The 13,467-nt window shown below is 44.9% G+C and overlaps 1 protein-coding gene across 1 annotated transcript; it reads left to right on the top strand.

Annotated features, from left to right (window-relative positions):
- The first annotated feature begins 5,507 nt into the window (after nucleotides 1-5,507).
- Nucleotides 5,508-13,179, top strand: TRIL (TLR4 interactor with leucine rich repeats). Its single transcript, XM_075586854.1, has 2 exons — nucleotides 5,508-6,132; nucleotides 6,308-13,179. The coding sequence occupies exon 2, from the start codon at nucleotides 6,412-6,414 to the stop codon at nucleotides 9,136-9,138; it is 2,727 nt and encodes a 908-aa protein (XP_075442969.1). The 5' UTR covers nucleotides 5,508-6,132; nucleotides 6,308-6,411; the 3' UTR covers nucleotides 9,139-13,179.
- Nucleotides 13,180-13,467: the final 288 nt, after the last annotated feature.

The following is a 13,467-nucleotide window of genomic DNA, read 5'->3' as shown; positions in this document are numbered from 1 at the left end:
CCTCTGCAGTCTCGCGCTTTAATCTTGTCTGCAACTGGTACATACGCCCATAATATACATTGTCTCTAACTGTCCATGAAATGAATGTAAATATAACGTGTAACCAAGGCCGTCTGGGGACATTGCAGGGCTCGGAGCAGGGCAGTGGTGCGGAGCCTCTTACCTTCTCCTGTGCGATCTCTTGCTGTCAGTGTCCCTCCTCCTGGCGGACGCCATGTAGAGGGATACTGACAGCAAGAGATTTACAGAGGCCCTGCACTCTCCCCCGACAACCGGTTTCATTGTTGTGGGGAAGAACGCAGTGCCTCTGTAACCGAGTGGCACCGATAGCACCGACATCGACCCAGCCCTGCATGTAACAATATACTGTCATACGTCTGTGCCAGGACATGTTGGAAAATGATAGGTAGCGCTCAATGTATTACTTCCTGGTAAAACATTTTTATAAATATTAATACATAAATTATAGGGGTCAATGTTAAAATGGACATCAAGCAAAAGGTGACACTGTGTGCTCATTTGCAAGTAATTTCCCAGAATCCTTGGCTGCTGTGGAAGCATTGTATGCTAGGAGATAATGGTGAGACATGTGAATGTGCTCACAAGTTATATTTTTATTTTCTGTAAAAAAATAAGAAGACAGACTTCTGTTGGTGCAGGTGTGAATAGCTGTGTGTGCCTCACTATTTGCCCCTGCTGTGAGCCAAAAAAACATTACGGCAATACAAAGACAGCTTTGCTAACGCCTGCATAAAATAAATCCTCACTCAAATCTTTAATTCACTAGAAAAAAAAAACCACACCAGTCATCTGAATCACTTTGCACATGTATTTTGTGGTGTTTAAATTATGCTACAGTAGTACTTATGCATTGATTTACTTTCAGCTAACAGATTTTCCACCAGATTCCAAAACTATTCCCGAGTACCTTATTGAATATTCTACATTTTCACTTCTAGATTACTTATCATAAATTGCTCTAAAATCGTGCAATGATTCCGTGCCCCATGCTTCAAAGGGGTTTTCTTTAGGCGCGTATTTTAATAGATCACTGGTATTAAAGCAGCTATCCCCCCTAGGCAAAAGTAGAGATGTTCGCGAGCTGTCGGAAACGTGCACATTTAAATTACGGCGCCATCGCAGAAACTGGAAGCCGGCAAAATTAGATTTTTCAAGGGTTGTCACGTGACGGCCCTTGAACAAATCAAATTGCCGGAATCCCGCGACCCCGCCGCCCGGCGAAACATAACTTTCATCGGTGGCGACGGGTGACGTCACCTGCCGTGTCGCCGTCGCTATCGACGGCACTATAGGCACGGCCTTAAGCCCCAAAGTTTTTCTGAAATCCGTCAGTTTCACCTCAATTTTTGTAACCAGGGAAACAACCCAATTCTGTACCAATTTGCCTCTTGATTTCCCCATCCTAGGGTAAATCAAAGTGGAGGACGGCCGGATCATCACCAATGTTTCAATAAATGAGGGAAATGTCCCTATAAAGCATGACATTCCCCCGCTGTTTGGCTGTGGTGACTGGCGGCCTATATCAACTTCAGCGCACTCTTCCAGTGACCCCCTTGACTGTTCAATTGTGTTAATTTGGAGGGCTTGCTGCCTCCAAAACATTCAATGGTTTGCTGCTATTTTCACCATTCTATGAACGGTACAACATTTTCATTATGCAAAACTATATTTGTACTTGTTATATGACGACTTTTCAATGAGATTTGGAAAACCTGTCCATTTTACGTCTTTTTAGAGTGTTGTAGATAATAATAAATTCACCAAATAAAAAATATCTCAAAGTATAGTTCTAGTGATCAGGATAAAATAAGCGATCCATTAAGCTCCATTAAGTAGAACTGCACCCAACATCGATGCATTACTCCTACATTTCTGACGCCTTTCAGAAATGTTTTTTTGTCCTATTCTTTCCCATGCATTTTTTGTTATATACATTGGCTTTACTTTTCCCTTTTTCATTGCTTTACATTTTATTTAAAAGAAAAAAAACTCAAGTAGTTTTCCATTTTCTAGGAAATGTAATATAAGTACAGTACGTGGTTCAAAGGCATTTTTCAAAATTACCGCCTGTTTGATAATTTTTCAGCTGTTTTATAAGTCGGCCCTAGCAAATGCCACATCGAAAACACTTGACACAGCGAGGCAGGTTAACTTGGTCTAGGACGTTTGGCCGTGGATGGCGCTCTGCCGCCATGTCGCCGCTGGTAAAACTTACCGCTGGGACACGTTGCCCCGTGGCCGCCGCCAAACGTCCCATTCCGGGTCAGCTTTCCTAAGTATATTGTATTTTCTGGGATGGTGATTGTGCCTTTTTACAGTATCGGACCTACATTTCTTAAACATGTCTCAAATAATGAAATGATCATTGAACATGGTGAAGTTTGAACAATAAGATGTTGCATGACGGAGACCTTTCGCTATTACAACTCCAACACACATTGCTAAGTGGGACTTTTTGTTTCTCAGTTCAGGTTTCTGGCCAGTCTGGGTTGTATGACACTGAACATGTTAACTCCATTGATCTTTGAGCTTCTGAGGCATTTCCTGCAGGGGGGAAAACAGAGGAGGAGATGGGGAATTTACTTGCATAGGGTTTTCAGTCTGACCTCATCAAACTGCCATGCAAGAAAGTTAATCATTCTAACAAAACTGTGCTTGAGCCCGACTGGCTGTGATTTATCTTAAACCCCAGCATGTCCAAAATGTGGCAAAAGAGAATTCTTACAATCGTTCTTTTCTTAATACCATAAACCACTTGACCTTTCTTTATTCGCGGGGAGAGGAGAAAGCTTTGTCAGTGGTCAAAGTGACTTTAAAAAAGTAGTGGTGCTGTGTGTAATTTTAACTAGATTTGTATTTTTTTTTTTAAACATTGTGTTATAGCTTTTTGTTAAAGAGATGTACATATTATGTATGGTGTTAAAAAAGGGGATGGGGAGATTTTCTTAAATAAGGAATAACCAGGCATTAAAAAAAACTTACGGGGGTAAAAAAAAAAAACCTACAGTAAGGCTGTGAAACAGGCGGCCCACAAGGTTTCACCAGGAGGTCCGCGGCTGCTCTGCAGACAGACCCTGTGCTCGAAACAAGGGGGAGAACTGGAACATGATGCCCAGTGCCTGCGGGGTTGTGTCTGAATACTCTCCTCCTCTCCCCCCTGCTAATGTGCTCCTCCGCACCCTGCTGGTGTGGGGCAGAAGGGTCTGAGCGGCACCAGAGGCTCCCCCCAAGGTAAGATGTGGGAGGGGGGTATTATGTGAGGATTTGTGTGTTTATTATTGTTGCGGAGGCGGGGTTGTGGGGGAGAGTTTTGTGGGGGTTGTAGTGGTGACGGGGTTTATTGGGGCATTGTGGGGAGCGGGGGTTTGTTGGGTTATTGTGGGGGTGGAGGGTTTTGTGGGGGAGGCGTATGGGGGCAGTGTGTTTATTGTGGGGGAGTGGGAGTATTAGGGGGGGTGTATTGTGAGGGTAGGGGGCAGAGAGGATGGGAGGGGATGAGTGAGTGTCGGAGGGTGTCACAAAATGTGTGCGTCAGAGAATGCGAGTGTCTGAGAGTGACAGCGACTGACTCTCTCTGTCCCCCTACCCCTTCTCTGAGGGCCACTTACCGGATTCTGTTTCCTCTTTAGATGGGGAGAGTATATGGGGGGAGGCAGATACCAGTGACGCTTACATATTTTTTAATAAGAAAAGCTCCAAAAAAAGTGTATGCACAGATTGGTGACTATGTATATAATTTTTTCCTGGTGCGGCCCGAGTCTTACAGTTGGACTTAGAAATTGGCCCCCCAAGCTAATCTGAGTTTGACAGGTCTGGTGTACAGTGTACAATAAATAAAAATACCATTTGTGGTGCATTTGCATGTCTCAGATAGGTCTGCAACTCTGTCTTTTCCCATGATCGCTTAGCAAACCACTCAACTGCAGCCAGGGATACGGAGTAATGACATGCAAATGAGCAGTGTGTCTCTCTATACTTCTTAATCAATTGTAACATGGAACCCTATAAGCATGTAAAAGGTCGGTATTTCTTCAACGCGTTTCGCAAACGCGTTGCTTCGTCAGGAAGCCGTGACACAAATTATCTCTGTGAACTATTATCCACATGAGGGGCAGACACCACATCCCCAGAAGGATCTCTGTTGCTGTCCAACTTATGGGTAGATGCTCCCCCTGTAACACGCCAGTTCCAAGACTTCCAGGGATTATGATAGACGGAGACCATTCCTCTAAAGAAACCTTTATGTGTCTACGTTCTATCTGGGCCATATGAGTAGTGGCAACGACCACTTACACAATTACCATTATTCTTCAAGAACGTTTGGGTATTGCACTATATGTACGTTTTATATTTTACATGATCCTGCGCTCCCCTTATCCTACATCCAAAATTAAATTGTCAGCTCCTCTTCAGACGGGATGCACTTTTGCACTGCAGCTCTATAAGGAAATACTGCATCATTACTATTGCCCTAAACACGTCTAATACTAAGTGTTAACCCCTTGGGGCAAGGTAGGACCTCCTTCCTATTGTGTTTGTCTCCACGTATATGGACTCTTGTCATACAATGTGGTTGTCCTCCCTCCTACATTGTACTGTTGGCACCATACAAATAAAATATATTAATAATGTGCTTATATTTAGTGACACACATTGGTGCAATCCCACACAGGATCAAAGTGACCTAATAGCGGTGATATATTGAATGGGTTTTATCTTGGTTGGTGACTTTAAAATACAAATCTTACCAAAAAATCCCCTTTTTTTAATATATCATACTCCCCAACCACAATGTGGGTTACTAACAGAGGAAGTGATTGTGTAACTGCTCCAGTTGCCTCATCACAATAAAGTGATCAGATACTATACATGTACATTTCCACACTGTAAATAAAGCAATCAGAAGAGGGACTGAATAAGAGACAGATCAGATCTACCAATCTGACCCCTAAATTAAGTTATTCGGTTTACAAAAATGAACAGGATATATGTCCAAAGTGATTTTTAAAAAAAGGGAAAAGATATGGTCTTGATTTCTTCCCCTGATTTCTCCCCCGCTGCCCCCCCGCATGGTTTTAACACTTTATACATGTTCAATCAAGTCAGTGAGACCAATTCAATATGATGTACATCAGGATGTCTCTAAAATACAACTTTAAGGCTTCCAAATAAATACATTCTGTTACAAAAGAAAAGAAAGAGCAAATTGCATTTTCTGTTCTTAGGACAGAAAGGTCATTTCCAGATCTACAGTAAATGGAAATGGTTTAATCAAAGCAATGTGTAGCTGCCACTTAGAGCAGCAACCAGAAACGTATGCTCTATATTAGACCAAAAATAAATAAATAATGGGACTAGGTTTGGCGTGAGCCTGAGCTGTGCATTTGGCTCGGGTTGAGTTTAGCCCTTTGTTCTGTGGGGCACGGTGTTTCCCTGTTAAAGTGTGCTCTCTCCTTTTCACATGTGTTGGACGTTTCCCTCCTCCCACTTGCAGCTCGGAGCTGCCTCTCAAGGATCCTCTTTCCTTGCTCACAGTCTCCTGGGACGGAGTGTGGGAAGCGCGTATTTCCGCCTCTGCCTCCCATCCAATCCTTCTCGGACTTTGCTGCTGATGCTCTCTTGTTGATTTCTAAACAAGGGAGAGGAGGAAGGAGAAAAAAAAGAAGGGCAGGCATTTGTTTTGTGCATTTACATTTCACAAGCTGCGAGCATGAGAGAGGGGGAGAGGGAAACGAGAGGTGTTGGGAATCACATGGCCAGCTGGATCCCTGGATGAACTTTTAAGGGGATGGAGTACAAACTGGAGAGGTCTGCTTCAGGATACAACAGTGCCTGATCTTTGCCAGAACTCTTGGAAATCGTCTACCATGGACCTGGATTTCAAGCAGCAAATCGCACAGTGAGTTTTCCAGCTGCTGACCCCTGCAGGCTTTATTGTTTTTCCAATGCTTCAAAATCAGGGAGAACAAGCAGTCACTGCAGGAAAAGAGGGACACTGCTGTAACAAGTGAGGAGATGCAAACTGCTCGCTGCAACAACAAGTCCCCTTATTTGCTAGAGGTGATGGGAAAAGGCTCCTAGTGATCCAAATCTGCAAATCTAAGATGCACAGTGAGTGTTGTAACTGACCCTGAACAATTATATTATTGAATGTGCTGCTATAACCAACGGGAATACATTGGGGTTTTTTTTTCTTTTTCTTTCTTAAATTGCTAGTGTGTGAAAAGGATTCAGCAAATGATATAACACAAGGATGAGATTCTAATAAATTGTGTCTCCCTCACAGAGACAGGACAGAGGAAGAAACCAGTAGGAGGGAGATCAAGAGAATAATATACTTGGGAAGGGGATGCACAGAGCTGGGTTCCTCTGTAGACTGCTCATAGTGACATGGAAAAGGCTGTCATAGTAGGGCTGGTGATGTTGGTGGTTTGCAGCCTCTGCTGGAGTGTGGATCACAAATGCCCAGAGCCATGTGACTGCCAGCACCTTCAACATATCCTGTGCTCCAACAGAGGGTTGCGAGCAGTGCCAAGATCCAGCCACCTTCTAAGCTTAAGCGGCACAAAAACTTACAGTTTGGGGGGCAACTTTATCTCCAATATCAGTGCGTTGGACTTTCTACGCTTCCCCCAGCTGCAGAGACTTGACCTTCAGTATAATCAGATACACTTCATTAATCCCAAAGCTTTTGAGAAACTCGCCCAGCTGGAAGAATTGTACCTGGGCAACAATCTCCTCCCCACACTGGCCCCTGGTGCAATGGCCCCTCTCAGGAAGCTTAAAGTGCTCAATGTGAATGGCAACCGGATTCACAATGTTAGCCGGGCCAGCTTCTCCAACCTTGGGGGACTGATCAAGCTGAGGCTGGACAGTAACGCCATCCAGACCCTGCAGGGCTCCCCCTTCTCTTCTCTTAGCAGCCTACTATACTTACACCTGGAGAACAACAGGATTAACAGCATCAGCAAAAATGCCTTTGCGGGTCTTGGGAAGCTGCGTCTGCTGAGTCTAACTGGGAACCCCCAGACCTTCCTGCGACATCCTACCTTTTTACCTCTGCGATCTCTCAGCACCCTCACCATGGCTAGCAACCATCTTCAGCAGCTAGGACCAGGTGTCTTTCAGGGATTGCAACGGATCTCCAGGCTAATTCTCAGCTCCAACCGACTTTCTCTGTTGCATAGTGATGCTTTCCTGGGACTTGGGGTACTGCAAGAACTGCATTTGGATGGGAACTTGCTGAGCCAGCTCCCAGTAGGCCTGCTGGTGCCACTGCAGAACCTGGAGGTGCTGAACCTGAGCCGCAATGCCCTGTCCAGCTTGCACCCAGGAGCATTCAATGGACTGAGCCGGCTGAGGGTACTTGATTTGCAGCACAACACGCTGAGCTCCCTGCCCGGGGATACATTCTCTGGGAACCCTGCCCTCTACCGCCTGCAGTTGGATGGCAACCGCTGGAACTGTGATTGCCAACTGTTGGGACTTAAGCACTGGATTTTGGGAACCCTGCTCTCCCGGAGTCGGATGCTCACTGTGTTTGTGCAGTGCTGGGAGCCACCGGAGGTTGCAGGGAAATACTTAGACTACCTGGAGGATGCATACTTACAGGGGGCCAAAGGGTGTATTCTCAGTACAACCCCTGCGGGACAGGAACAAGGAATGTTCAGCACCTCAGGACATAGGGATTTGGTAATGCCCCAATCCAGAAGAGGAGAAGGAAGGGACCAACCAAGAAGTGGGGCTGTGGTGCAGAACCTGAAAGATGTGCTGCTGCCCATACCCACACTACCCTCTGTAGCTTCCTCAGCCCTTGAACCACTTGCAACCAGGCAACCAGTCTCAGCCACAAAAGCAGCACTCAGCACAAATAAGGAGAGTGTTGCCAGACACCTAGGGTTTGAGATACTACAGAGGGGGCAAGGCAAGGACATGCAGACTGCTGCAGCAACTTTGCACCAGCCACTCCCTGAAACTATGCATCCAAAAGAAGCAAAACTTCACATCACGCAATTTTACCCCGAGTCTGAAAAGGAACATCCTAGCACCTTCCAACCAGTAGCTGAGACATTGAACCAGTTACATCTTAAGCACCTAGATGCTCTAGTTCCTGCAACCAATACATTGCAACTCAATAACCCAGCATCTGAGACCTTGCATCAGCATCACCCTGACCCTTTGCACTCAGGGCTCCCAGGCACCCTGCACCCTCCATGTGAAACACCACACCCAGATCCTTTGCCGCCAGCATCCAAAACAGTGCACCAGGATAATAGTGCCGTCAAAACTTTTCACCATGACCTCCCAGCAGCCTCCTTGCAACCTTCATCCAAAGCATTGCACCAGGGGCAAACTGATCTCCTGCAACCGGCAGCTGAGACCTCGCACAGTATTCACACAGAATCGGAGACTTTGCGCCAGGCTGCCAATTTCCCTTCTCCACTTTTGGACCCATGTGATTTTAACAAGCTGTACTTGGTGAACCTGTCAGTGGAGTCGGTAGGAAGTAGCACAGCTCGGGTCCGTTGGCAAACTGTGGAGTCCCACACACGTGGGCATGTCCTCTTCAGGGTGCTGTATGAGCGCTTTGGGCAGGCAGGTCGATTCCAGCGTTTTGTTTATCCACGGGGCCGGGCAGAATCACTCACCCTGCATGAGCTCAGTGGCGACACTCCATACTTGGTGTGTGTGGAGAGCCTGATTGGTGGACGAGCATGTCCTGTGGCCCCAAGGGACCATTGTGTGGGATTGGTGACACTGCCATCAGAGGATGACCGGCCTCTGCTGGATTACCAAATGCTGGCTTTAGCACTGCTTGGCCTTAACACCCTGCTGCTTCTCTTGGGGCTTGTGGCGTGGGGGTCCAGGTTGGCCCGCAGGAAATGGGGCCGCAGGAGGGCTCCAGTGCATGTCCGGCAGATGTACTCCACTCGCCGCCCCTACAGGTCTGTAGGTACTGGTGTGTCTACTGATTTCTCAGGCTTTCAATCTCACCGGCCCCGCACTGCTGTATGTGCACTGGGGGAGGCTGATCTCATAGAGTTCCCTGGCTGTGAGCGCTTCAGGGAGGGTGGCAACCCACACCGGGAAGATCTACTGCAGAGATTCACAGACTGAACCTTTCATGTGTTTAGTGAAGGGGTTAGATGGTAACCCAACTCCTGGGTGTCTCCTCCATACAATATTGCTGGATGAATGCAGCCTCAACATTGGCAGTTATTCTCATTTGGGGTCCAGAACCACTGGAAGAATAAACGTGGTATATGTAGAAAGTAATAACGGTGTATTTATGATCTGAGGAGTTAGATTACCATCAGATAATAGTGCAGTAGAGCGTACTACTGAAAGTTTAGTTAAGCAATAAGGCACCCACAAGGTGTTCTATTAGCTGATGGTAACCTGTAACTGTAATTTTTTGCAATCTTAAATTGAAAAGATCAGCTAATGCAGTAGTTCAGGGATGGGCAACTCTATTCCTCAAGGGCCACCAACAAGCCAGGTATTATGGCTATTCTTGCTTCAGCACAGCTTGCTCAATCAGTGGCTCTACCATGCTGACTGAGCCACCTATGCTGAAGCAGGGATATCCTTCAAATCTGGCCCTTGAGGACTGTGATTCACCACCCCTACAGTAGTTAACCAACAGATACAGAGGATGAATAACAGTGGGAGAGAGACATGACTTGTAGAAACTGATGCTAACTGTCTGCAATGTGTATGTTTCAAGGGTCATACTGCATCTTGGTAACTTGCTGTAACAAATCAGTCAACTTTAAGTAATTGGATCATTTCTAAAAGTTTGAAAGCAAGTGGGTTTTGTTTACCTTGTTTCTCTCACCCCAATGAGACTTCAATCAAGATCATGTACTCCACCTTCCCAGCTAGGGCCCAGATTGACTAACTCAGCCATAACTCCCATTCAAATGAATCTGGGCATAGGAAAGGTACCAGAGAATAGATACTCAACAGGCAGCAAAAGAATCAAGAGGGCTAAAACTATTCACAAGTGCCAATTTACAAGCATTTCATAAACATTGTCAAGACCATGGTAACATGATGTTTTTTTTTAATATAATCCAACACACCTACCGAGGCCAACAGCTCAGTGTCTTTTGTGGGAATGAATCTTTAACCCCATGGCTGCCAGAGGGACCAGTAATGTATTTTTATGCATTGAATGGCTTAATGCAGAGATATAAATTCAGCAAAGGAATCTCTAATTTCCCATCTGGACACCAGGCATACAAAGAAAGAGTAACTTGTTCTCTCTGCCTGTTTTGCAAAACAATAATGCCCTTGCACTGATGGTTCAGTGTGATGCTCCGGTGGTATAATTCAAGCAACTTTAGGAAGGGCCATCATTGGCTAAATAGTAGTTGAGTACTGATGTTTGTGGGTGCATTGCAAGTGGGAGAGGGAGCGGCTCAGTGAGTAAAAGACACTGACTGGCACTGAGAGTTTGATGCAGAGGAGCCTGGTTCAATTCCCGGTGTTGGCTCCTTGTGACCTTGGGCAAGTCACTTTATCTCCCTGTGCCTCAGGCACCAAAAAAAAACATAGATTGTAAGCTCCACAGGGGCAGGGACCTGTGCCTGCAAAATGTCTCTGTAAAGCGCTTCATATAACTAGCAGTGCTATACAAAAACATGCTAATTTAAAAAAAAAAAAAAAGACAGAATGACACTATATCTAGGTCAAGCTATTAATAAAACAACTAGCTGGGTTCACACACACGAGTGTTTACAGTTTCCACTGGTTTCCGGTTCACCTCTGGATCCCAGAGCCACTAATGTATATCTGGTATCTAGCACAGTACAGTGAGTGCTAATGGTGGCCTATGTAATTAAGACCACATCAATACATAAAGTAGCAAGCTTCTAATTACAGGTAGGATACAGATGACTAATAATATAATCATACACTTTCTATTGGCCTTTTAAACAATAATTCCCCTTCTATCAAGTTTGGTAAACTAATATTAACTATTCCTGCATTTTTACTTTCTTTTACATAGGTTTGTGTCTAAAGGAGCCTTAGCAAACCTATACACATGAAGGGAATTAAAGCACCGCTGTGTTTACGACCAAGCAATGGGTTAGCATGATATATTTTCTATATGCGGTAATGACAGAATGGCAAACGCTCTTCCTGGAAGAATGCACATAAATGTTTTTAAGAGAAACTGTGTTTTATAACCCGTCTCATAGTTTTGGAGACCCCCAAAGGGCTCATATTGTGTGCAAAGCTCACTGACAATAACTTATAAATTCCCTTAAAACTTTACAGAGAGGTTTACAACACACAGCAAAACCCTGCATTTCAGGTCCCTGTGGCCCCACCTTGTAGTCATATTCCAGTTGCAAACATTTGGAGTGTTCATCTTGACTCATTTTTGGTATGGGGGGGGGGGGTGTCTTTGTTATTTAGGTGGGAGACTTGGCCTCTTTACATGTCTGGACCAATTCGATGATTGCATTTTAATGTAATACTCATTTTGTATACAGCCCTGCATCCTCACATTAAACAAAGTTATTCATCTACATAATAAGGGGTTATTTATTCAAGTGCAACATGGCCGATCAGGCACCGCTGCATGGACATCCTCGCTCATGTTTATTGGGAGTTTTTGGTGTGTTAGCCACTTTCGTAACCTTTTTAAGAATGGTCATCAAAAGGACGAGCGGCATAGAAAGACTATGCATTATTTTTTATTATTATTGAATTTGACAAATTTGAATCCAATATTATTATTTACATTTCTAGTTTTTAATGCATCATGGATACAAATGATTGCCCCACCCGATAATGTCATACACTTTTAATGTGACTTTTAAACAATCATTCTCCTTTCTTTATTCAGGTTTGGCGGACTGATAGTCAACATTCCTGCAGTTTTCTTTCACGCTTGTCTTAATTAGCATTGCCCAAATGTGCACAGAATCATACATTTTCTTGCCTTACCATTGTCATTCATGACCTGTCCTATCCTAACAGGAATTCAAACATTTCTTACAACTCAGAACTTGTCACATCCGTACTGCATCATAAATAAAATGTCACCTCTCTAATCAACCTCCACATTTAGGAGAAAGCTTAAACAGGCAATCCCACAGAATTGAAGCAGGGGGTCTCCGGAGATCTCCGGGGACACCCTGCTTCCAGAGATATTTACCTCCGTAGGAGGAGCCGGGAGCCACTCTGGCTCATTAGCTGGGGTTAACGTAATGGCAGAGTTTCAAAGCTCCTGCGCCCTGCGGGCCAATAGGAAGCCGTGACATCATCAGGTTTGGCTTCCTATTGGCTCACGTGACGCGGGAGCTTTAAAAAGCAGAGCGATACTGGCACCCCCTTCGGATGCAAGTATCTCTGGAAGCAGGGGGTCCTTGGAACTGAAATTCATGGGGTTCAGCCCCAGTGACCCCCCTGCTTCAATCCCATGTTAAAAACACACAAGTATTTTCCCCTCTGGGATTGCTCCTTTAAGAATCTCAGTTATTGCAATGTTTTTTTTTTTTTATGGTACAGCTTGGTTTTGTTTATAAAGGATCTGAAAGAGGGAGCTGGATAACACTTATCATCTGCAGACTCTCCCAGTTCCCAAGATATCTGCTTTTAATTCCCCCCAAACATTAATTGGGAAGACAATATGGTAACCAAATTCAACTACAATCCGGCAACCCATGGAAAGCAGCAACATCACCGGGACATGTCCCGTCCGCTTTATTGAGGGTGATGGCATTTTTTTTTTAACTGGCGGATAAAGTAGTATTTAGCAACTGGTGATCCCCAGAGATGAGAATAACGCAGTGTAACTCTGCAGGGCTGGACTTGTATTATTGGTCACCCCACTCTTGGAGATTATTCAAATGGGCTTTTTGATATGCAGCAGGAGGGAATACGCATACCATACTGTGAAAAAAAAAACATTTTGCCAAATTAGTTTTGGTGGGCTCGGGTATTTTATATTGGAGTAATTAAACATATATGACGAATAACTGTGTCCTGTATATTGTACTCTTTTTTTTTTTTCTGTCTTGGATATGTCAATTAAATATGGCATCACCCAGACTTAATATGGTGAAGTATTTCCAAACACTTGTAATTATCTTTGAATGTTCTAGTGCTGGGCTGCTCAACTCCAGTCCTCAAACCCCCCCCCCCCCCCTCCAACAGGTCAGGTTTTCAGGATATCCCTGCTTCAGCACAGGTGGCTCAGAGGCTCAGTCAAAGATTGAGCCGCCTGTGCTGAAGCAGGGATATTCTGAAAACCTGACCTGTTGGGGAGGGGGGGGGGGGGGCCTTGAGGACTGTAGTTGAGAACCCCCGTTCTAGTGGGATGTAAGTTCATGCATTGTTTTTGCCAGGTATGAAATTGTGCAAATAGTCAAATGTGTGTCTTACATGAAACCAGGTGTATTCGTGGTATGTGTGATGGTCATTGCAGAC

This window comes from Ascaphus truei, chromosome 2, assembly GCF_040206685.1.
Source record: "Ascaphus truei isolate aAscTru1 chromosome 2, aAscTru1.hap1, whole genome shotgun sequence".
In the NCBI taxonomy this organism is placed as follows: Eukaryota; Metazoa; Chordata; class Amphibia; order Anura; family Ascaphidae; genus Ascaphus; species Ascaphus truei.
Note: the sequence above shows the minus strand (reverse complement) of the source record. Positions and strands in the feature narration are given on the sequence as shown.